The sequence below is a fragment of the Triturus cristatus genome, chromosome 3_2, assembly GCF_964204655.1.
Source record: "Triturus cristatus chromosome 3_2, aTriCri1.1, whole genome shotgun sequence".
Lineage (NCBI taxonomy): Eukaryota > Metazoa > Chordata > Amphibia > Caudata > Salamandridae > Triturus > Triturus cristatus.
Genome location: NC_140584.1, coordinates 793,126,478 through 793,152,542, shown reverse-complemented (window position 1 = coordinate 793,152,542; position 26,065 = coordinate 793,126,478). Strand labels below are relative to the sequence as shown.

Genomic DNA, 26,065 nt, shown 5'->3' with positions numbered 1-26,065 from the left:
CAAACATGTCTCTAATTGCAACAAGACAGTGTGTTCTCCTATGGAATCTCATTTCACTGGTGCGAGCGATCACAGAAATGGAACATAATGCATGAAGAGGCCTTTGCAATGTAAAATCACAATGATTGCAAATACACCAACTAGATTGACTTAAATCTAGAACTTTGGAAGTGGATTGGCATAAATACTTCTAGTCTGCCCATACAATGTTTATAATTTCATACAGTGTGTGTCAGTACTGCCAGGAAACATAACACATAGGAGGGAAAGCTGTAAGGTAACTATTACAAAGAACGTATAAGCAGCTACGGTCCACCAACAATAAAACAAATAACTTTATTTATTTCCGAGTGGATGGATCTAAGGCACGTTAAAGAAAAATCTACCCTTCCTGCTCCGCCGAGTTCATGCATTTTCCAGTTTCAACCCCTCATCTCTAAAGTGCCACATAAGAGCATTACTGCTTGCTATGTATTCTCTTGAAACAAGCATGCATGCTACGTTTTCAGAAGTGTTACTCCGGGTCTGAAGTGATGCCTGTTTATAAAGCCTCGGAATGACTAAAGGTATCCGTGTGAGATTAAAAGAAATGCCTGTACTCAACAAGTTATCACCTACAGTCCGCCGAGCCCCCCTCCCCCGCCGTAAGTGCTCTGCAGTAGCTGCAAAGTCACAGAGCTCTAAACAAAAAACGTACAGAAGTTATTTAAACCCGTTCCTACGGTTCCAAATCAGCATGCTGAAAGAAATATCGAATGCAATAAAACAGAAAACTACGTTAATAAAAAATAAATGTGATGTGACATTTTGGGCGAAAAGTACTATGAAGAATCCCCGAGCAAAACACAAATGTGCTTGTTTCATGCTGAATTAATGCAAAAGGTGTTAGGGGGAATGGGGTGAATAGCATTGGTAGTGAAAAAAGGAAAACAAGACTGTTAGCGATAGGGATACGTGGATTAAAAGAATCTAGGTAAATAAAGCACTTAAAGGAAAACGATGGTGCCAGTCAGGTCTGTGAAGGGGACGTAATGGATGGGGCAGCCACAGAACAGGACGCTGTCACGAGGAGCTCTGTTGATGACAAAGAGCTCGGACACCAGAATAACGATGGATGATGGATGGAAGTGCTGAGAACCCTGTGCGGAGATTGCAGAGACCGGCTCCGGGGGATGTTACAGGCCAACGGGGTGCCGGCTCCTAGTCCCACAAATAGCAGATGCCGCCGGAGCCGCATTGAATATAATATGCGCGGCCCCTTATGACTGGAATAGTGTAGGTGAGAGTGGAGCGATAGCTCTGCTGTCTGAGGCCTGCTTAAACTGTGAGAAGGGCCGATTCATACTTGATTAGGTAAAATCCGTGGAATCTGAGGCATTCTTTTTATTTGTCCACAAAAATGATAACGATCTAAAAAAGCGGAACGTATTGTTAAATACCCCTGACAATCTTTCAGTTTTCAAATTATTTCATGAAAAAACAAAGAAATTGAAAAGTTCGATTAACGAGTATAAGTGATGTGCTTGTCGTAATCATTATTGAAGTGAAGAATGGCGGCTAATTCGAATATAGCAAAACTGTGCCAGGGACAGCGGCGGCCGGCATGCTCGAGGGAGGGGGTGGGGGGTCGCGGGGGGCGAAACTAACAATTGAAATCAAACATTAATGATTAAACCTACCTGAGTGAGTGCCGGGGTACCGCACCGCCTCCGCTCCAGGCCGTCGGTCACTGGTGAGTCCTCATGTTCCTGCTGCAGCTTCCCTCACTTCCCTCCCCTACGCAACGACGCACTACGCCCACCAATCTAAGCGCTGGTAGGCGCAGCAGGCGAGCGCCCCGGCCGGGACATTTTCCCGACATAGAGAAACACGGAGAGTGGGCGGTCCTGCTTGAGGGCACGGGGGAGTGGCTTACCCACTATTGTGGGTATTGACTGTTTGGTCCGCTCAGGGCCGACGGCCAAACAGTCAGTACCCACAACAGTGGGTAAGCCACTCCCCCCTGCCCTCGAGCAGGACCGCCCACCCTCCCACCCCCAACCAAGCACAGAGGCACTTCTGCTTTCTCGCAATGCGAGAAGGCAGAAACATAAATGGTAGTTTTTACCGTTTATGTTTCTGCCTTCTTGCACCGCGAGAAAGCAGTGGGGCGACGCCCCCACGCCCCAATGGGGGAGCCGCCACTGAATTTTACATTGCTCCCTCCGAATGTGCAAAATCCGAAGGAAGGACACTGTTGGCAATGGTTTTGTGGGCCTGACTCTGTGTTTGGCTTACAAGAGGGCAAGAATCTCCTCGAATGGGAGATGCACATTCACCGAATCGGTGCTGGTGAATCAGCGGCCACGAGCGGAGTACATTTTCTATTAAAAACAATTATATATTTATATTTGTATTGTTTTCATTCGTTCATGGCACGCTGAACAAGCGGAGTGCATTTTCACGGAATGAGGCTTCTCTCCCTCTGCGCCGTTTTGTTTCCTAATGCAGAAGAGGCACCGGTGCTTTGTCAGGGAGCGGGTATCTCTGGACCTCCATGCTGGGCTTGTAAGGGCACCTGTTCCTAGGGCCGGGTCAAAGTGTCTTTTAGTAACAGAACAACACACATACAAATACGGTATTTGTCAGTGTGCTCTGACCCAGGGCAGTGATCCTACACATTTCATATCACGCCTCAGAGTACAAACTTGGAACCGACAAGGGCATTCTGTTTTTGTGCCTTGCTCAGTTCGGTGCCTGGTGTAGGTTTTGAAAGGTATGTTGTTGCCACATTTAATATGTAGTAATGTCTTTAAATGATTAGTAAAGGAAGCTAGACAGGGGAGTCTGTACCATGATTCTGGATGGGGGGGAGGGCACAAAAAAATCTAAGGTCCTCCCCAATACGTGGGTCATGCGTGCATAAGCGTTAAGAGAATTAAAAGGACTGCGGCAGACCCTCGGGCTTGCTGAAATGGGACTCTTGACACCTTCTAGAAATGTGTACCACAACACAGATGGATCTCCTGAGCTATATATTTAAACCACCAACAGTCAAATTTATCCACGTTTTGCACCTGTGCAAAGTTACCAGTGATACAAAGTGGCGTATACTGTTGATTTGGGATTTACTTTCCAGTGCAAAACATGTTTGCTGGAAAGCAGCCCTAAAGTAACACAAAGTAGCAATCTGCATTGCTTTGTATTCATTTGGAGTCCCATGGTGGTACATAGGTGTTCCCATGCAACTAATCATGGTTTTTGATGCAAAGCCCCTTCTAGCATTTGAAGGTAAGGCCTTGCACCAATTATGCCTTCATGTGGCAGGTGCAATGTAGAAGGAAAGTTTTTTTTGTCCAAACTTTGCCAACTTTTCATGTGTGCTGCACTCTACAGTACATATACAATGTGGTAAAACATTGTTAAGCATTTTGTTTATTACTGCAGTGGAACTCTTTCAGTCCAAAACCTATGCAAGAATCATGGACAGACCCTTACCGTATAGTACAAAGGTGTTTTGTGCGTGGCACTAGGCAACTAGAAAGTGCACCAGTTCTAGGGAAGAGAGCAGCAGCACCATATCTTAGCAAATATGGCTTTGTATTGCTTTCTCTGTTTCACGCAATGGGCTGTGTTGCCGAACTGACCGTCACTCTGGCCAACCACATATGGTGTTTCCTCAGGCACTCTGAGAAACACAAGACATTCAGAGGTCAAAGTGGGCCATGTACAGCTCCAGCCAGGTTACATGACTTCACCAAGACATGACACAGGTCATTCATCACTCTTAGATCCCCCTTGCAGTCAGTCTTCATAGGGTCAGCATGCAGGAGCCGCCTTGTGAGACTCAGCTTTTGTATTCAGAAATCACTTGATTTTATAGATCCATGCCCCTCGGGAAATTGACCAGATCCTTGTTCAGAGAAACAATTCTGAAGACAGTTTACTTCGGTGTACTGCATTTGCAATTTTCACGTGCTAAACTGCATGTTGACCTCGATTCCATGTGATGCTCTGATCCTCCATTTTGTTGCACTGCATTTCCATTTTGTGCTGCTTTGACTTGTAGTTACACTTCACCAGTAATATAAACATGTTTTTCACGTAAACCAGTACGAGCTGGTGCAAGACATACCTCGTGAGGTTATTTTGTACCTTAACCTTGTTTTTGTGCATTCTATGCTTATCTCTAGGACAGAGGGAGGATGCGCTGTGCAAGGCTCTCCAAGGCAGGAGACAGGGAAAGGAATTTGCCTCGGTGCACCCAAGCAGAATCTGGCCAGGTCTGTATGGGTGGATCTGACGCAGAGATGCGGCCAGCACCTATGATGGATAGATGGGCGAGAACGCCTGCTAAAGGGTTCTCGAACGTGTTGATTTAACTATAAAAAGCAGTGTCTGTGGGGTTGAGCTCAGGAACTCAGTCTTGGAGTGGACGCACTCGCGGTACAACTTTGGTGCCCGGAGAGATTTCTTCCTGTGCCCCAGTCTCTACAGTGTTCCCGACTTGGTGTTTTCGGTGCTTGGCCAGGGATGTTGATGACTCCGGTGCAGACGCATCTGGTGAGGTGCTTTGTACATTAACTGTTTATATATCTATATTCAAGATCTCATATTTGTATATATATAGTGTGGTGTATTCATTGTTTCACTTGGTGCCTAAGAACTTACTAGCTTCAGTGACTTATTGCCCTTGTCTACGATACTAATAGAGCTCATTTTACCTCCAGAGGAGTGTTGGAGTTTCTGTGTAAGTAAGTGGTGTGCGTAAGTTTAGATTACGCAAGTGGGCAAGGCAATACATTTGGACACCAATTCTACTTTACAAAAGTTCAGACATGAAGTACAGCATTACATATCCATTTATTAATTCATGTATTTAGTACACATCGCTTACACCTGGTTAACAAACATCATCAGTTTGTTCCTACTAATAGATCCTATTGTGAGTTTTAAAAAAGTCAGCAGAAGATCAGGCAATGATCTGCTATGGTATGGCATGTATGTAACGTGAACCTAGCGAGGGAGCACCAGAGCACAGTTTAAATTACTGGAAGTAAGCAGTGTTTCACTATTACATACAAAGGTTAGTGTGAAAGAGGTCTCATGTTGTTAGGGTTTAGGCAGGCGATGAGGGAGGTTCCTAACTAGAGGATGCTTTCTTTATTCCGCAGTGCACTTGGTTGGGGTCCCACTCATCCAACTTGTCCTGCAGAGCCACAGATCCCATATGGAGAGGCAAGACTCCCTAGACATCCCACAGCTCACAGAGCTGTTGATGGAGCTGTTCCACTGTGCGAGGTGGGAGAAGCCCGGACAGCTGGATGCCAGAGCACCAGAGCTCACACTGAGCCTCCTGTCGGCCATGTATGACAAGTAAGATTGAAGACTACCTTGGCTTTGAGACTTTATGTATTGTTGCTGTGTTTGAAATATACCATTGTTAGCTACAGACATTGTATGGAAAGACATTTCTATAGCCAGGAGGATACAATTTCATAATAGAAAAGTTTTATTTTCTTACATTTTCTCTTTACAAAATGAACTCAACAGTTATGCAACCCTGGCATTTTAGTCTCACATGGCATCAGCAGACACAAAGGCCACCTTGTGAATGAATATTTGCCTGTTGTGGCCTTCCTCTGTTTGATGTTACACATTTGAAGATCTGTCTGTGTGCCACCAAAAACAAATAAAGGCGAGGCTCGTGTTGCCTTTGCCGTACACAGTTCCTAATGTTGTGAGGGAAACAGGATGCTCAAAAAACAAGAAGTGGCAAAGCCAACAGGTCTCTGTTTAATCTACAAAAGTGCAATGTAAGCGGATTATCAAAGCCAGACAAAGAAATGCAAGATGTACTGTGTTGATGGCTCCCTTGACTCAATACAGTGCTGGTTTTGTTTATATGTCAAAAATTGCTCGGAGGGAAAGGGAACATTTGTTATAGTCCTTCTTTAGTTTCAACGACATAGAAAGAAAGGACAGCTTATAATAAAGGCTCCAATGCCATTAGATCTTCTTATCATATAGAACAACAAGAAAACCCTATTTAAGCTATGGAAGCCTTCAGTACAGCCTGCTTTTCTTTTACACGAATTAGAGAAACACTGAAGAGAAGCTGCCAAGATGGAACGGAGAGTGGTGGCAACCAAAGAGGGTGGCGGGCATTGGGGACAAGAAATACACATGGGTGGGAGGGGAGGAAGAAAGATTTTTAAAAAATGTGTCTGGAAGGGGGAACAAGGTTTCAACACAGGAAGAAGGGAGATGCGGGGGAGGAAGTAGTACAGGGCGGCAGGAAGCAGGAACGAGGAGCACACTGGGATGAGAGACAGGGCCAGGAGGGAGACAGGCGAGGGGGTGGCTGGCAGTTGGTGTTAGAGTAGCAGAAAGAACAACAGACACAATATGGAGCCAGCAGGAGTGGAGAGGGAGGGCTACAGAAATGAAGTAGTCTCTCTTCAATGCAAGCACGGCAGCAGAGACCGAAAGATACATCCTAACAGCCAATGGTATCAGATGAGAGAGCTGTACTCCTTTGTGCTGAGACAAGGTGTAATGGGAAAGTCTCAAGCCAGGGATGAGAAAAAGAAAATGGACTATCAGCAAGAGGAACCCATTGAGCTTTTATTCTATCACCTACTGTTTAAAGCAGCTCATTTCCTGCTCCCAACCAATAATGGCCAAACTTGGCATGTGATCAGAATAGTCCTGGCCTAAACCTAGCTACCAGCTACCATGGTGGGCTCGATCAGGTTTTTTATTCATGCGAGCGTGGCCAGTGCTTTCATTATCAGCTTTATTACTGTGCCAAGTATGACACAGGGAACGGTTCTGAGAAACGAAAAGTGATTAGTGCTTGAGCAAATATACCTTATCACACTTAGGTGATGTGGTGAGGCTGCGGGCTCAAGGCATATCATGGGAATTGTTTCACTGGGGCTTGGTTTTCAAGCCAGAGGGCCTATCATGATGCTTCTATCCTAGTTAGGGTGGTATGTTATAGGTCAGTGGCGCTCTCAGGCAGTTTACATAAGTATTCAGTGCAATGTGATATGTGTGCTGTGCAAAGAGGTAGGGAAACCACCCTTTCCCCTAATTAGAGGTCTGAGACCGCATCCAAAGTCTACAATAATACCCTGCACACGTTAATAGTGTAAAGTCAAGTGACAGATGGATAAAACAACAGTCGTCTTCTCGATACTTTGTTTTTAAGATTTTCTTTTTTCGTTCCTTTACAATCCAATGGAACTTTAACAACCTTAGCCGACACGTGTTACGTCGCGTTATCAGGAAGTTATACCACATTTTCTTCAGGGCTAAAACACTAGTTCTGAAGATTCTCTGATTTGGTTTTACTTCTGACCCGAAAGTCATCCAAAATGTATCCTCGTGTCCAGGAGTAAATGTTATGATAATATCCTCATCTCTGTTTTTGCCTCCCAGAAGTTAATATTAATTCATTTGTGAATTCCTCTTTTTTGGTTATACTTCCAACCCGAAAGTCAATTTAGATTGCTCCTTACATCCAAGAGTTGTTAATGCTATTGCTATTCTTAACTTCTCGTTGTGCACAGTATGCAGTGGGTTTCTTCACTGTGCCTGATCTGGCATCTGTTCAGTCATGAAGTGCTACCACATTCAGCATGTAAGCTGTATGTGGGAGCACTTCATGACTGAACAGATGAGTTTCTGGTCGGAAGTACATCCGAATTAGAGAACCTTCAGAAATAGTGTTTTAGCCCTGAAGAAGTTGCTGTATAACTTCCTGATAACGCGACGAAACACGTGTTGGTTAAGATTGTTAAAGTTCCACTGAATTGTAAAGGAACCTCATATATGAAAAAAGCAAATATTAAAAACAAAGGATGTTATTTTATCTTTCTGTCACTTGACTTTACACTATTAGTGTGTGCAGGGGATTATTGTGGCCTATCATGATGGACTGAGCTAGCTCAATATAGAGCTGAGCTCCTGTTTTATGTGCCTGCAGTGTGCAAAGAAAATTCATTTCTCATAGTTAGGCTTGATTTTCAGTCAGTATAGCTTGAAAAGCGTGAGCACCGTTTGCCTCTTTTTGTTTCTGAGCTGTGATATCTAAAATAATACACTGAACCAAAAATAGTGTTTTAGCCATGAAGAAGTCGCTGTATAACTTCCTGATAACATGACAAAACACATGTCGGTTAAGGTTGTTAAAGTTCCACTGGATTGTAAAGGAACCTCATATACGAAAAAAGCAAATATTAAAAACAAAGGATCGAGAAGACGACTGTTGTTTTATCTTTCTGTCACTTGACTTTACAGTATTAGCGTGTGCAGGGGATTATTGTGGCCTATCATGATGGGCTGAGCTGGCTCAATATAGAGCTGAGCTCCTGTTTTATGTGCCTGCAGTGTGCAAAGAGAATTCATTTCTCATAGTTAGGCTTGATTTTCAGTCAGTAGAGCTTGAAAACCGTGAGCACCATTTGCCTCTTTTTGTTTCTGAGCTGTGATATCTAAAATAATACACTGAACCATAAATGGAGAACAGCCTAAAGTAATAATGTTACTTTCTCCAAAGTGTAAGAGTAAAATTAAAACCCTAAAAGCGTGCTTTTTGTGATTTGGTGTAAATCCATTCAGTGTTTTGTTTAGAAATTAATGTTAATAATTTAACAATTTATGGACTGTAGGGCTAGAGCCACTCAATTATTATTCACTGCTCCTAGTTAGGAGCGCCCCATAATGTCCTTCAGGGGCAACTTTTCTTTTTTGCATGCTTTGTGTGGTGTTCCAATCTGGGCATGGGCACCACCAACATGCTGCAAAAGTGTAGTGGGAGATGCAGGGAGTGCAACTGCCCCCCAGAAATGTTTTATTAAAAGTAACCCTATGTTTCCTGGAGCATATACAATGTAACCCCCAGAAAAGATTATGATTGCTTTAAGCATTTCTAGAGCCGGAGATTTCGATTTTCAGCTAAGGGTTGCAAGAATTCCCCGTGGTTGATTTTATTACTGTTATGTGGCTTCAGGTGTGTAAATAAAAGACTCTGACAGTATTTACTGTTGTTGACAAAGCTAATAGGATTGTCTTCACATATTGGTATGGTAAACCCTTGGAAAAAGCGAATAGACTTGTCATGTATATAAATGTGGTTACCTCTTGACAAAGTCAATATGCTTGTTTTCTTGCAATGACATGGTGACCCCTCGGCAAAGCTCACAGGCTTGCCTTGTACATTGAAGTGGTCACCATTTGACAAAGCCAACTGGCTTCCGGTCATATAATGATCTGGTGACCCATTGATAAAGCTAATTGGCTTGCCTTCCATATTGATGTGGTCACCCTTTGACAAGGTCACTCCCATTGGATGGGGTCCTTGATATGCCCAGACGAAAGACAAATAACACTTTGAGATGGTGGTGTGTTGGCTGCAACATTGATGACCCTAGGACACTAGAGATTCTAATGCTCTCTCTAAGTGACCCACTTGTTTTTAACATTGCCATGGTGTCCTTGAAATAAAACAAACGTCTGTACATCTTAGACAATTTCAATTTTAGGGTACTCCCATAACTACCAAACATCTCTCTTGATTCTTAAGGTTGAGCCCATCCAGAAAAAGTAGGTATATGGACGAGGATTATATGATGAAGCATGCAACAAGTAATCCTATTGGGTGAGAGTCCTTATAAAACCCAAGCATCTTTTTATTGGGCGGGCATAGAGAGAAGAGGAATGAGCACTAAGGAGTTTTCTCCTATTGATTTTTTTTCTAAACGTGGAGATGAGTGAACTCCCTTGAATACTTCTTACTCCCTCACTTCGGAGTATGAGCTAGTTAAATCTAAACAGACAGGGGAACAACGTCAGGGATTGCACCACTTCATTGGTCGTAGGAGACTGTCATTCTTACAACTTTGTATGTGTGTTTTAGACCTAGTACCAGTGTAAAAATGCTTCTTGATTTAAAAAGCATGTCTTTACTGCATTGGAGTGTGAGAAATACCGTAAATATGAGTAGATGTGATAATTCCTTTAGAATGTGTGCCTTGGGGTTTTGACCCTGCATTTTGGCTCAGAATCATTCACTCTGTTCATTTATATTTTGATGTACTCTCCTGTTTCAGGGAGGGGACAGGACGACTGATGCTGAAATCTGTTGGAGCTGCTCTGATAGCACTTGCAGGAGACAGCCTCACAACCAAATACAAAGGCAAGTCAGTGAAATTTGTATACAAACGTCCTTACATTTCTATTCATACGTCTGCACAAGAGTCTGACTTTCCCTGAAAATGTTGTTTATTGTACCAACAACAGAGTTGAGGTTTAGGAGTCTTATGTCACTTATACATTAACATATGCAGACACTCATGCACACAGACACTCACGTTCTCTTTGTCTCTCTCTGTGTCTGTCTGTCTGTCTCTCTCTACTTCATCACCCCACCATCTGTCATTATATATGAAGACCTGCCAATAATTGTAATTGGTATTTACTTTTTGTTAGACCTGTCAGCCTTAGGGTGCTCTACCTCCAAACCTTTTGCCTTACTCCCCCAGTTTTTGCTGAATTTGTTTTTGTTGGCTTTAGGACTATGGACACTTTACCACTGCTAACCAGTGGTAAAGTGCTTGTGCTCTTTCCTTTAAGCAAGGTGAAATTGGCTTACACCCAATTGGCACATTTTATTTACTTACAAGTCCCTAATAAAGTGGTACTACAAGTACCCAGTGCCTGTAAATTAAATGCTATTAGTGGGCCTGCCCCACACATTGTGCCTCCCACTTAAGTAGCCCTTTAAACCTACCTCAGACCTATCATTGTAGCCTGCCTGAGCAGTTTTAAACTGCCATTATAAACCTGTTGCCAGGCTTAAACCTTCCTTTTTATTAGTACATATAAGTAGTCCCTAGGGAAGGCCCTAAACAGCCCAGAGGGCAGGGTGTAGTGTATTTAAAAAGTTGAATGTGTACATTTAACTTTTACATGTCCTGGTAGTGAAAAACTGTTAAATTAATATTTCACTACTGCAAGGCCTTCCTCTCTCATAGGATATATGGTGTCTACAACCTGTATCCTGGGTCACTGGGTCACATGACTAGGTGTAGCTGGCAGTTGGTCCTTATGCTTTACTTCTAGACAGTTAGATGAAGGGGGAATAGGTGTTGGCAGGATGGGCCATCTTTGACTTGATGAGCGGAAGGGCTGTCACCTACCACAATTTGCCCCAGCACACTCACAAAGCGTTCCACAGTAGTCATGTTTGCCACCAGACAAACTGGGCAAGGGCAGAGAGGTCTGGAAATTCCAGACACCTCTGTGGGGAAGGGCTCTAGAAGCATCTCCTACTTCAAAGTGGGTACCAGGTATAAATATTGGACCTTCAGACCCAACTCTTAAGTACATCTCTGGGCCTGTGGAAGATGCAGAAGGACTGCTGTGCTGCTCTGCTGCAAGAAGGACTGCTGCTCTGCTGCCCTGCTAACTCTGCTGCCTGAGTGAGAAGCACTGGATCTGAATGTTGAACCTAGGACTACCAAACAGACTCCAAGGGCAGGTTGACTGGTCACCTGATCAGAGCCACGGGGACAGAAAAGGCTCCAACCAAATTGAACCTTGCACCTGGACTCTGTCTGCTATGAGTTCTGCCACCCCAAGTGGTGCCACTCCACTCCTGGACCCTTTGAAGTTTGGCCTGAAGGTGTCAGCCCAGCTGTGATCTTGGGAAGAACCAACACAGTATGATGCACCTCCTTGCAGCTTCGCATCGGAACCACTGGCGCGCAACACATCCCTGCCAAAGGGTCCCACACCTCCCCGGAACCACTACTGCGTGACTTGTAATCACTGCTTCGCGACGCATTCTCAATGCAGGACTTATCATTGTAGCCCACAGCTCTTCGGAAGCACTGTACATGATGCATCCTGCATGCAAGACTTCGCATCTCAGTCCTGCAGCTCCTCGGAACTACTGCTGCACGATGCATTCTCAACACAAGATCTTGAAACGCTCTGTAACCAGGATTCAAGGTACTTTGGTCAACAGGCCTAACTTGGTACCTGTATCCAGCCAGTGCTCCATTGCAGTCGCCCATAACTTGTGACTATGTACTGGTCCGGCGCTACCAGATAACCATAGTTGTCACTTTGTGCTTTTAAGCACTATTTTTCTTTAAATCCTTAAAATTGCATATTTCTGGTTCTACTAATTGCATTTTTGTCATTTTGGTTTCAAATAAGTTGTTACATTTTACTTTATTTTTCTTATGTTTTGTTTTAACTTTATTACTATTTGACGTGTTGCATAACTATTTTACACATTGCCTTTAAGTTAAGCCTGACGGCTTTGTGCCAAGCTACAACAGGGTTGAGAGCAGGTTAATTTGGGGGTTGCGTGTGTTTCACCCTTACAAGAATTGGGGTTGCTGCTTGAGTAGGGTTTCACCCCTCCCCAACCAGTAACCAATTTTCCTACAGTATTCTAACTCCAAGGGTTCCTTGATACTGGGGTAGGCTGTTTAGTGGACCACAGGAAATAACTACTCTTTTAGTATTTTTATGCACTCGCGCAAATGTACCTAATTACACTAAAGTGTCTGAAGCAGTATTGGCAGAATAGGTACGAAGACACATTGTAACAGTTGCTTTCCTATTTGAATTTGGAATATCGCAACTGCAAGTAGCCTGGGGTAAAGCTGAGTTAGGTATCTACAGGTAGCCTTGTTTTCAGCTGTCCAGTTTTCTGTGTGTCTCAAGCAGGTCAGCTGCCTCAATTCTTTCTGTATTCAGGGTGCAGGATTCGGCTGTGATATTATGCAGAATATTATATTTGGTGTATCCCCACCAAAAATGCTGAATGGCATATCTGGACCCACATGAAATGGTGCAGTGTGAAACAGAGTAAAACATATTTACTTTCCATTATAGGGATACCCACTACAAGATGGGTAGTATGTTGAGTACCAATAATATATATTTTATTCACATAATTCTTTTAAATAATCTGATTCGCCATTATGCAAGTGGAAAAGGGCTGATAGATCTTCGCAGAACCCACTTTAGTTTCTAGTACCTCTTCTGTTGAATCTGGTTGATTTCCATTGAGTTCTGTCCTACAGAGTAGACCATCACGACTTGGGAATTAGCTACTTTTTTACTGGAAGCCAATGCACTTGGTGCAAAGCACCTGACACACAATCACATTTCATATGAAGACCCAAATATACTGAATTGACTAAGCTAGTTTAAAGGCATTCACAGCTATGAGCCTCTGAGGAAAGGCCAAAATGGAACAATTCCTAGAACTTGTAGATGTTAACACAAATTTTTCCCAAATTACTGGAACCTGCTGTGTGCGAATTCCAAGACTTGAAGGCTACAAGTGAACCAGAGGTTAGGCTGTTTTTTGTAATATTTTGTTCCAATTTAGCCGTAGAAGTTTACACTCCTGAATTGCCTCTTACATAAGGGATGTGTTACGACACCTCAGATTTTTCTCCCTGTAAATTGAACACCATGTGGCTGTATTTAGCATTTATATAAAATATAAGTCCAAACTCCAGAAGCACCTTTTATGTAAATAGAAGTTAAAATGTAAATGGGACTCCATCAGAATCTGCACGACTCCTCAGCACATCACTTTGAGTCCTGAAGTGCCTTTCATTGAAAACTCGCTGAGCTGTCAGATTAGTAGTTGCTTAAATGAAAGTACCAATACCACCAAAATCCTCTGGAATTCATCTAGGTATTCTGCCATTTCAATGTAGCTTAGAGGGTGACCAAATACTGCTTTCGCTCTAAGTTTAGGGGCCTACGGTAGCTGTTCGGAATGGAGTCTCTAGCTGGCAGAGGTATCACCCTGTCCAAGTAGGGACCACCACTCTAGTCAGGGTATGCTAGATACCCACTGAGAGATAACCTGTGCTCACCCTCTGGTACCTTGGCATAGAGCAGTCAGCCTTATCTAAAGAGGCAATGTGTAAAGTATATTTGCAACACACGCAAACACATAGTAGCACAATAAATTACCCCATAGAAAGATTCCACACAGGGTTAACAAAATAGACAATTCTATGAGTAAATGAAGACCAAAAAAACTAAAATCCAATGCGTAGAAGTTGAGTTATTAATTTTTAAAGAATAAAAATAGTTCTAGCGCTTAAAACCAATAAGCACCTATGGGGGTTACCCGGTGGCGATGGACCGGGGCAAGATCAACAGTTCAAACTAAACGCAATGGAGCACAGACCGGGGACAGTAGCTAAGCAAGCCCTGTGAACAGAGTACTTTGATCCTGGTCGCAACAGCGAGATGCGGGGTGCAGACAAGCGATGTGCCGTGTCGAGCCCGCAGTCCAGGTGATACGTTCATTTTCTTCATGCTATGGTGGTGATGCGTCAGGTCCGATGAGCAAAGCGCCGGTTCCGAGTGGTTCTGAAGGTGATGCGCTGGTTTAATCCATGCTGGAGGGGTGATGGTGTGATCTTCTCCAAGCAGTGGCGGCGATGCGTTGATTCTGAAGTGGCCGTTCCGGATGGGATGTGGAGGTTTCCGAGTACTGTGCACAGATTTTACTAACACAACTGGGTCGATGCTTTGGTTCTGCTACACACAGACTGGAAATGCAATGATTTCTCTGGTACAAGTATCTGGGTCTACTTCCAGTGAACCAGGCACAGGAGCAGAGGTAGAGACTTTGATATCGCTGAGTCTCAAGCAACAGGAGGCAAGCCAACAAGCCCCTGGAGATCACTTTGGTGCAAGGCAGAGTTCAGCTCTCTTCAGCATGGTCAGAGAGCAGCAGGGCAGCACAAGAGAGAGGGAGTCCTTCTGGGTCAGCAGTCCAGCAGAGTGTCAGTCGTTGATGCAGCACAGCAATTCGTCTGACAGAGTTCAGTTGTAGGTCCAGAAGTGTCTGATTTTGTGCACTCAGGGCCCCAGCACTAATACTGAGTGGTGCCTTTGAAGTGGGGGTGACTTCAAAGAAGGGTCTTTGAAGTGCACAGAAGCCCTTTCTTTCCAGTCTTGGCTCCAGACTATCAGTAGGGAGTAATCAGCCCTTTGTGTGAGGACAGGGCACTGCCAATTCTGGTGTAAGTGTCACCCCCTCCTTCCCTTCCTCCCCAGGAAGAGACATCAGAATGCAGATGAGTACTCAGACACACCCAACCTTCCTGTATTTGTGGTTTTCTAGAGGGAATGCACAAAGTGTAGTAGTCACCCACCCCAGTGTATTGGAGACAGGCTGCAGGCACACAGGGCTATAAGAGCAGAGAAATGTCCACTTTCTAAAAGTGGCATTTCTAAAATAGTAATGCTAAATCCAAATTTACTAGTAAAGAGGATTTATCGTTACCATTCCAATGATATGAAACATGACAAAGGTACTCTTTTCAAATCAGCAATTAAAAGTGTATTAAGTTATTTCCAATATTAACCTATGAGAAGAGTAGGCCTCACAGTAGTGAAAAACGAATTTGGGTGGTGTCACTACCAGGACATGCAATTCTCAAAAGTACATGTCCTACCTTTTGCTTACACAGCACCCTGCCCTTTTGGCTACCCAGGGCCTACCTTAGAGGTGACGTATGTGTAATAAAAGGAGAGGTAAAACATGCCAAGTCAAAGTGGTAGTGACCTGCATACACAGGCACTGCAGTGGCAGGCCTGAGACAAGATTGAAAGTCTACTTGTGTGGTGGCACAATCAGTGATGCCGGTCCTCTTGTAGCATGTAATTTACAGGCCCTGGGAATATCTTATACCGCTTACAAGGGACTTACAAGTACATTAAATATGCCAGTTGTGTATACACCAATGTTAACATGTTCAGGGGAGAAGCACGTGCACTTTAGCACAGGTCTGCAGTGGTAAAGTGCTCAGAGTCCTAAGGCCAACAAAAAGAATTCAGCAAAATAGGTGGAGGAAGGCACAATGTTTGAGTGACCCTTCAGAGGGGGTCATTTTCCAACAGTAGCAAAGAGACTGGCCTCAAGATAGACTGTTCACTAGCATCCAATGATATTTTTTGACAGTTGAGGTGGAATTATTGTACTGTAGTTATCAAACAAGGATAGCAAGTGTACCATCTCCTCTGGAGTTTTAGATAATAAGGCTACGTTCCTGAGAATAGAGCTGTTCAACTCAATATTGGAACACAAGAGGCACGGAATATGTGGGAGATACTATCCAACAGACAGTCTCCAGAATGGTGCTTCCCATATTTATCAGCTCTGGTACGAACTAAAAACTTCAGCTCATCTCAGGCTGTCCCTGCAGCTGTTTTTTGTTTGCAAATCTTTTCCCATTTGCTGCTTCTGCTTTGTTGGCTGTTCCATGCAGATTCTATTGGACCCAGTAGCTTGATGTCCTACCAGCTACTGGTTCTGCGTAATCTTGAACAAGACTTTCCAGAGCAACTGACTGTCTGACAAATCAACGTTGATGAAACAGACCTAGAAATCTTCATTTTACACTGCCTCTCGATTTTGTCAAATTATTTATGACAAAGAATGTTTCTGATGAAGTGCATTGAGGTGAGAGGCAAATTTATTATAGCTCTACTCTAATTCATACCCTTTGTGTTTTTAACACCCTTCTACCTGGGACCTCCTTTTTTGTGCTTTTAATTCTCCACTTACGTCTCCACCTCCTGCTTCTCCTTTTCTTCCTATTCCTTTGGAACTTTAACTCTCATTTCTTTTTTGGGAGGGAGACTCCATGAGCCCCTCATGCTTTGCATCATTCTCCCATCTCAGTTCATGACTTGCACACTCTCCCCAACCATCGCTAATTGTTGCTCCTTGTTGCTCCTTGTTCACATATCCGAATCCTCAGATCCATCATGGACATCTATTAATCAAAATACCAAGGGTAGCCGACTAGAATTAAATCACAGGATGTGACATCATAGGTCCCCGATATTATACCACGACACATGGTAGGGCTGGCATGGAGACATGTTGATCCGAGGTCCTAATGCATGTTGTCATGATCTGTAAACCAGTGAGGGCCTCAACGGATCTATTCCCTAGACCACAGTGTTTTGTACTAAATGTCGTTTTTTCATTTGCTCTCTTAAGAAATTATTTTTGTAAAATACTATCACAATTTTTTTTAATATGGCCGCCTGTAGGTGGGCACATGTGCAGGGACAGGTAGTCAGCTTCAATGGGTTTTGTAAAAACATTTGAAAATGGCTGTCTTTCTGTGCACAAGTGTGTGCATGCACAAGCAGAAATTTGTGAATGTTTTTTGTAATAAGACTTTACAAAAATCATTTCTAAAGAAAACAAGCAGCAGCAAACCAAAAAAGGGCAGCAGCCAAATCCAGACCTATTGGCTTTACCAATGCTAGTTGATTTTTGGGTCTCGCCAACATGACAGTGCAAGGTGTCTGGTGGCGCATGACAAATTGTGAACTTATAGTGGTCTTCCAGTCGCCCGATGCTTATCATTAGTTGACCTTATGTCACTCTCATTTGCTTACTTATCATTCAATGGCTTACTTTCCTTTTCTTGTGTTTGTCCCTCCCGTGGAGCATGGCCTCTTTGCAACCCTTTTGATTGGACCATTTATATTCTTCCCCGTTCATTTGTAGGGAACTACTTTTTTTCTTTTTCATTCAGCACTCAATGATAATGCATGTGTTTCCTAGCTGTCTCCCTCATGTGCTACTTTTCCCCTCATATACCGACCCAATCTGTGCTATGTAGCTCCCCGCCCTTGCCAGTTAGTCTGTAACTAGCACAAAAACAGGGGTATTTTTTCTGGGGTCGGGCTGAAGAGTAGACTGAAGGGTTGTTGTTGTTTAATCTCCTGCATTTCACATATTGCTTGAAAGCACACGTTTGGCGCACAAAGGCTTTGATGGTGCTGGAGGAAGGGCAATCTGCTGCACACACCCTTCGGGCATCTAAAGCAGAAGGTGTACTTCGCATGAAACGTCTCCTAAAGGCTCCTACTGCTGCTCCCTTGACTACTGCAGAGAACAAAATTGCTGAATTCTCTGGGAACTAAAATAGGCCTGCAAAAGTTATTCCCTTTACATTTTCCTTATTCTTTTTAAATTCTGTTAAGAATTTCTTCACTGAATAGTAATTGAAAAATGTACTATGCCATTTATCAAGATGGAATCATTGAATTAAATGTTTAGATTTGTGACACCATAGGAAATGTTTGTTTTTCCTCTGTTTTTAAAAAAATACTTGCTATACAATAATTGGCAAAGCCAACAGCGCAACACTTGCATTATAAACACATGAACATATTAGTTTTGCCACTGCTTGTTGCAGATTATATCAATAAGACCCAGGGCTCCAAACAAGGAATGTTCTTCCTGCCCTGCTAGGGTTATTTCAGTACAGGAAATGAAATACATATATTCATCAGAAGGCACTTTGGTTCTGGTGAAAGAAATCAGCCAATCAATCAATCAATCATTTGGAAAGCGCACTACATACCCACAAGGGTCTCAAGGCGCTGGGGGGGGGGGTGCGCTACTGATCGAACAGCTAGGTCTTGAGCATCCTCCTGAAGGTCAGCAGGTCTTGGGTCTGTCGTAGGTTCAGTGGGATGGTGTTCCATGTCTTGGCGGCGAGTCAGAAGTGCTCACTGCATTGCAAACCTTTGACAACAAACAGCAGGGCCTATTATCATCCTCTCTCCATGCCGGCCACACCCAATTTCACAGGGAAGCCGCACACTCAGAGATGTCTCACTGGATTTGCTTTCCTACTCCTGTCATCAAGAAAGAGAGCGGTCTAGCACTGCACTTAAAGCAGGCAGAGCCCCAAAACGAGGGTGTTTATTATGTCCCCTGCAGGATAACATTTAAATTCACCAGTGTGTGCATCACACAATTCAGAATGTACTTACTATGGGAAACAAAAACTTTCAAAAGTGCGATGCACTTTCTAAAAAATGTATATTTCCCGGTTAGAGTGTAGCAACAGAAAGTAAACAGGGCTCATCAAAGCCCTATTTTGCTTCTATTCTTGGCACTGCCATTGTTGTCCAGGGGTGGGAAGGGCAGGGCAGGATTGGCAAGGGGGATACTCAGGCGACCCCTGGCAATGCCTAAATGACGTCCCTGTATTTGTAGAATCCGCTACATCACCATTTGTATTCCTCCTCCTTGCTCTACCGGGGCTAGAAATGTAAACAACAAATTAACACATTATAGTTTTGCTTGGAGAAAGCTGCCATCTAGGGAATGGACCAGTTGAAGATGACAGGCGTGTATCAAGCAGATTCAGCTATACAGAAATATGCAACTACAATCCGATACAACTAGTGGGGATACTGTAAAAAGCAGATAGAGTTGTAACTTTTGAAGGATTTAATAATATGATTAGCCCTTCCGGATAGGTTGTTGGGTTTGACCAGGTAGTCTTTAAATGGAGACACTGTTCCTGGAGAGAGAGAGGGCAAAAGAAAGAGAGAGATAAAAATGAAACGAGAGGCCTAGGCTTAATATAAGACCCAACTACTTTAGGATTATGTGTGTGGGGGGGGGGGGGCATACCTTAGTTTCTCTTGTTGCCCTCACACACCCCGAAGGATGTCATGCTTCATCATTGGGCGTTTGCTCCTCGTCGGGCCGGCGCTGCAATGCCCTACGGGTCCCCCGAAGGGTCACTTTAGCGGAGATCTTTTAGAGAAAACGCCGTTTGGTGCATGCGGGTGTGGGTTTGGGTTTGACCAGGTGCCAATAAAACATGTGGCTTACTCCATAGACAGAAGGGGTGAATGAGGGCATACAGGTTTTGGGATGCGCATTTATCAATCAATCAATCAATCAGTCAATCAATCAGGCGTTTGTTAAGGACGACTACTCACCCGTAAGGGTCTCAAGGCGCTGGGGTGGGTTGCAGGTTCCAGTCCATCAAGGAGGGGGTCTGTCGAAGAGCCAGGTTTTGAGGTTTCTTGCGAAGATGGGGAGCGATATTGTCTGTCTGAGTTGGAACGGAAGGGTGTTCCAGGCTCTGTCCGCAAGGAAGGAGAAGGAGCTGCCTTCCGATCTGGTCTTTCTGGTGCGGGGGACCACCACATAGGAGAGCTGGGCTGATCGTAGGGTCCTTTGGGATGCGTGGAATTTGAGTCGGCTGTTCAGGGATGCTGGACCGGTGTCGTGGAGGGCCTTGTGTGAGTGGGTGAGCATCTTGAAGGTGGGGAGTCAGTGGAGTGTGCACAGGTGCTGGGAGATGTGGCAGTGTCTTGGCAGGTTGAGGACCAGTCTTGCGGCAGCGTTCTGGATGTTCTGTAGCTTGCGGGTAAGGTTTTTGTTTATTCCAGCATAGAGCGCGTTGCCATAGTCGAGTGTGCTGGTGACGAGGGCGTGAGTGACGTTCTTTCTGTGTTTGAGGGGGATCCATTTGAAAGTCTTTCGTAGGAGGCGGAGGGTGTGGAAGCAGGAGGATGAGAGGGAGTTGATCTGGCGGTCCATTTTGAGCTCGGAGTCCAGGATGATTCCCAGGTTGCGTGCATGGTCGGTGGGAGTGGGCGGGCTTCCGAGGGCGGGTGGCCACCAGGTGTCGTTCGAGGCGTCGGGGTTTGGGGCAGGGGTCCGTGGGGGCCCCGGAGTGGATTGACTTCATTGTCTTCAGTGTGTCTTCGGTGGTGAGGGCTGTGCAGTTGTCAATCGCTGGCTTCAGGGTGACAGGGGTGATTGGTGAGGGTTCAGTGTGTTGGTTGTCTTCGTCGAAGTTGTCGTAGATGCTCTTGATTTTATGGTGGAAAAAGGTGCAGAGTTTGTCGCAGAGGTCTTGTGAGGGCGGGATGTCAGTAGACTCGCTGGTGGGTTGGGTGAACTCCTTGATGATGTTGAAGAGTTCTTTGCTGTTGTGCGCGTGTGTGGAGATTCTGTCTTCAATCGCTTTTTTCCTCACTTTTCTGATGAGTTGGTGGTGGGCGTTGGTGGCGGCTCTGAAGTTGTTGTGGGCTTCTATGGATTTGGTGTTCCTCCAGGTATTTTTGAGGTGGTGGCAAGTGCATCTGGACTCTCGAAATTTGGTGGTAAACCATCTGGCTTTCTTGGCATGGGTGTTCTTGAGGGAGCTATGGTGTTGGCGCTTTCAGAGATCCATCTGTGCAGGGTTCGGGCTGCGGTGTTGGGGTCGTCGTTTTCCATGATGGTTGGGGTGGAGTTGCTGAGTGAGGAGGTGAGCTGGTCATCGGTGATTCTGGTTCAGTTTCTTCATGGGAGCAGGTGCTGGTGTCTGTGGATGGTGGGTGTTCTGAAGGTGAAGGGATGCATCGATGGTCAGTCCATGGGAGTTCGGTGGTGTAGCTGATGGTGATGGAGTTTCTGTTGTGAAGAGGGGGTCGAGGGTGTGTCCTGCTGATTGCGTGGGTTCGGTCATGATCTGGCGGAGTTCAATGCTGTGGAGGTTGACCAGGAGGGATGTGGTGTTGGGGTCCAGTTGGTTGTCGAGGTGGAAGTTGAGGTCTCCCAGCAGGGTGTAGTTGGTGGATGCGATGGCATGCGGGGAGATGATGTCTGTGATGGAGTTGGCAAATGGTCCGTGGGGTCCAGGGGGGTCAGTAGATTAGGGTTCCTCGGAGGGCTGGCCAGTATCTTGAAGTGAAGGTGTTCCATCAGGTCTGTGGGCTCGTCGGGGAGTGTGCTCAGGCGGAGGGTGGATTTGTGGATGATGTCGATTCCTCCTCCCGGGCGGGTGGGGTGGTCCTTCCTGGAGATCTTGTATCTTGGGGAATGGCAATGTCCGGTCCCGAGGAGGTGTTGGTCCAGGTTTCGGTAAAGAATGCGACGTCCGGGGTGGTGCTGTCGAGAAGGTCCCAGATTTCGGTGGCGTGTTTATCCATGGTTTTTCACAAGACAAGGCTTGAAGCCTAATCTATTCAAAGTAAGCTACAGACACAAAATAGAAGAGTTAATAACCACACCAAAATGGCATTCTGAAATGATAGATTTTAACTCGTACTCTACAAGTGTCTAATGAGATTATATTTTACACTCAATACAATACTTAAAATGAATCCTGGTTACAACCAACCTGCCTAAAGTGCAAAATGGATCGGGCTTATTTGTAAGTTATTATTGACATATGTGGTTGAACTGTGGGGTATTTGTATCCTTTTGTGATGAGGTCGTTGCACACTTGGTGACTTATGATTTACCTGGCAAAGGCCTTGCAATGAAAAGCTTACCTGCTGCTGGATTACCTGCTGGAGGTCTGTGGGACGGGGCCCCTCAGATCCAATAAATAGGTCTCGGCTAGAAGTGCTCATCTTGTGTAATACTGCCCCACAACAATCCACAACGGTAAGTGAGACAATGCTACATGAGCTCAACCTCACAATGATCTGGTATCCATGCAACATGGGGTTGCTGCTTTGCACTGGGGACCATTTTCATCTCTATGATATCCTGAAGCCTGAAGGCAAGATTCTTACCCTTTGTCTCCTGAGCTGCCTTTGCCACTGGCACCTATACTTCTATAGCTGAATGTGAAACTACTAACACCAGTAGTCAGCACCATCTGCCCATCAATGTATGCCCCTTTCTTTAGAGCAGATGTCTTCAAACTGGGGGGCGGGCCCCCCTTAGGGGGGGCCTCACGTGATCCTAGGGGAGGGCGCCAGGCTCTGACCTAAAGAAACATTAAGCTGAAAGTAATGCTTTATTTTTAAGCAATCATGTATTTGGTTTCATTTTTAAAACGGTAACAGAATTTACCTGCAATATTTAAATATGTTTTGTGTTTAACTAAGTCAAGACATATCTAAACATTGCCATATTATTAGAATAATTGTGAAGGGGGACCGATTAATTTAATTTTTTCACTGGGGGGGGGCGTGGCATAAAAAAGTTTGAAGACCACTGCTTTAGAGGAACCAGAAGTACTGTATGTTTGTGATCGCTGCTTAGTGCGTTGATTTTCTGGGACCACCTTTACTACAGTATATTCTTGTGGAAGTATTTGCTGCTGTACGTCTGACAGTAGTTGTAGCTCACACCAGTAGAATTTTCTACTGTTTATATGCTTGCCTCTGCTACACCTTGAGCAGTTCCAAGAAGAAGGGTCAGCCTCTGGCCTGAAAGAATGTGTGCACAGAGACAAGGTAGTTGCATATTGGCTCTATGATTGGTGGACTGACTCTGCCCCCAGCAGTCATAGGAAATAATCCAACTCCTAAAGTACAGCCTAAAGGATGTCATGAGCTACATCGCAGGACCAAAATCTTCCAGACAAGATGGATGTGCAGATCATCAGCATCTGCAGCAAAATGGAAAGGGTTGTCAGTAGGGTCAATGAAACTGAGAAATGGATAGTCAACCAGAAGCCAATTTCACATACATTCCCGGTCATTTTAAGACTTGTCCAGAACCTGTGAATTTCAAAAGAATGATCTAAAAATCGTCTGAGTCATCATAAGGTCCACCTCACAGACCTTCCTGAAAAGACTTAGGGCCTGATTTAGATATTGGCAGACAGGTTACTCCGTCACAATGGTGACGGATATCCCATCCGCCAAAATCTATATCTCATAGGATATTATGGAATTTAGATTTCTGCAGAAAGGATATTCGTTCCTGTTGTGACGCAGTAACCCGTCTGCCGATATCTAAATCAGGCCCTTAGTTTGATAATAGGACAAACTTTAGGAGCCATCTACCACAAGAACTTTTAATGGGCCAAATACTTTATTCCTCAATGTCATTAATTGGATTCATTTGTTCATATATCAAATCCCAAACCTGATGCTTCACCGCATGTGATTATGCATCACTTCACTGTCTACTACTATAAGAAGAATATGCTCATGGCTGCAATAGTTCAAAAGATGTCTTCCGCAATTCCTCTAGATTCTCATTCATCTCAGATTTCAGCCAATCCGTACAAAGAGGAGTACCACACTTTGCATTATGTAATGGTGGACCTGAGGAAGCACAATTTCAAGTATGGCATACTGTTACCAGGTAATCTCAGGGTCTCAGTTGAGAGCAGAGGACATTTTTTTCTCTGCCCTTCCTGAGGCGCGCTCTTTCATAGAGTCTCATCCCATCCTGGTGAAGAGGAGAATTACTCCTCAGACCAACTGGGGTTCGATGTGACTCTTGTTCAAGCTTTCTCATCCTAATCCAATATCAAAGGGAATTCAACAGGAAAGAAGACTTGACTATCGCCGTCCTTTCTAAATTTAAATACATAAATAACTAAAGTCAACAGTGGGTGGACTCAATATGGAACATTTAATATTTGGAAATCCAACTCTGTGTCAAAGGTATCAGGTGTGAATGTTTTATTTGCAAGAAATGCCAGCTATGAGGCTAGTTGCAAGCACTCTTTTGCTTTTTGTATGGTATGGTCTGTTGTGTGGGAGGTAAACCCTGGAGACTCCATTCAGATGTTTCCTGCATCATCAGGTCTCATCACAGAATCAAATGAAAGACAGGAGGAATGTGATTCCTAAGATTCCATGAATATTCATGGTCGTGGGTAAGTAGTCATTAAAATGGTCAAAAAAAGACGCACCGTAGACATAATTTTAAGAATATTTGCTTATATGTGACAGTGGAGCAAAATAGATCAATTATTAATTATAGAAGCAGTGGTTACCAGATGCTGTACTAAATATTGAAAGGGTTTGATGTTAGCTGAACACGAAGAAAGAAATGCTAAAACCGTGAATTAGTGTGGCAAGAGATTGAAGACACATTTAAACAAGCATTTACAATGCAATAGGTCTCTCAACGACATTGTTTTGAGCTATTGGCATTGAACATTTATTTTTTATTTTTTTCCCCTTTGTGAAGCATTAATCAAGTAATGGCGTTGTAAATGACAATGTATTTTACCCCCTGTTGACCCCCGCAAAGCTCATCAGCATGTGCCCGTCATAAAATGGAATATCTGACAATCGCATCTTAAACATTTTGCAACAATTCTATAGTTTCACCGCGGTTCTAAATTAAATTGTAAAATAAAATGTATATTCTCATAATATTAGCAAATTGAATGCATGCAAATAAGATTTACAATGCAAAGCAAAATTGTCCACCGGTTCGGAACTCTTGCTACTGTATTAGTATAAATTCACATCAAGCATGATTTTTAGATACACGAAGAGAAAAAGTTGTCTTTTCTAGAAAATAGTTTGATAAAAGAGTGAGAACGAAAAAAGCATTTTAAACAGTGCTTCCCAGAGGTTCCCGGGATGGGGCTTCACAAATGCACCATCTGTTACGCGCTGAGCCCCGAGCAGCGCACACTGGGTCTGTGAGGCGGCCTTTGTATGCGGGGTGCGGAAGGAGGGGCGTGGGGGCCACAGGCGCACGCGGGCCACGGTCTGGGGAGGCTGGGTGCGAAAACGAGGCGCTTCCGGTTCTGTGACCGAGAGATCGGCGATGTCTGCCCCACAATAAGACCTAACAAGGGACTCACACCCTAACTCTGCCCCGTAGTGTTCCTTTAGGTGGACACGGCAGTGCCGTCGACCAAGTCAGCATGGCAACTACTCTTCAGTGACTGTTTCTCTTTGAAGTCGAACAGATATATTTTCTCAACTTGATAAAAACTGTTCTACTCTCTTCACTGCAAGAAAAATAGCTAAATGCGAACCCCACATTTCAACCTTTACTCCCTCTTATCTTTATCGGCACGGTGACATGAGTATGGCATATATTGGTGCACCCGGGGCAGCAACTGCAAGCGGGAGGAGTTTGCAAACAGCATTAACTGCGGCCGAGGCGCAGACATCTCTCCCGTGGACTGCGAGCATCCCCCCTGGAGTGGAAGGAGCTATAGGGCCTAGGTGCTATGCCTGCACACGGAACGTGCCTCGCCCTTGCACCAGGCAAAGCCAGTTTTAAGCAGCAGCCATTCTGAACAGCGGGGGGCGTTGTTATTTACAGCGCTTGGAAACTACAGCGCTTATATACAGCGCTATATAAAATTCGTCAATGTATGCCGGGTAAATCTCAGAATAAGTTCTCAATCAGGCTTCGTTGCCAGTCCAGGCATTAAGCCACAGTGGGCAGGGATGCTGCGCATCCCTCGCACACACAGGAATCCGGGCCCGGCGAGTTTCATTAATCACAGAAGCTTCAATTATTCACCTCACCAGTCTG

General features: G+C 44.4%; 1 protein-coding gene across 1 annotated transcript in view; it reads left to right on the top strand.

Annotated features, from left to right (window-relative positions):
- Positions 1-26,065, top strand: part of LOC146858153 (dystrotelin-like) — a 123,520-nt gene that overhangs the window by 29,978 nt on the left and 67,477 nt on the right. Inside the window, exons 4-5 of the mRNA XM_085647102.1 lie at positions 5,154-5,355; positions 10,098-10,183. Coding sequence (XP_085503228.1) covers positions 5,154-5,355; positions 10,098-10,183 — 288 coding nt within the window. The remainder of the gene's footprint in view (positions 1-5,153; positions 5,356-10,097; positions 10,184-26,065) is intronic.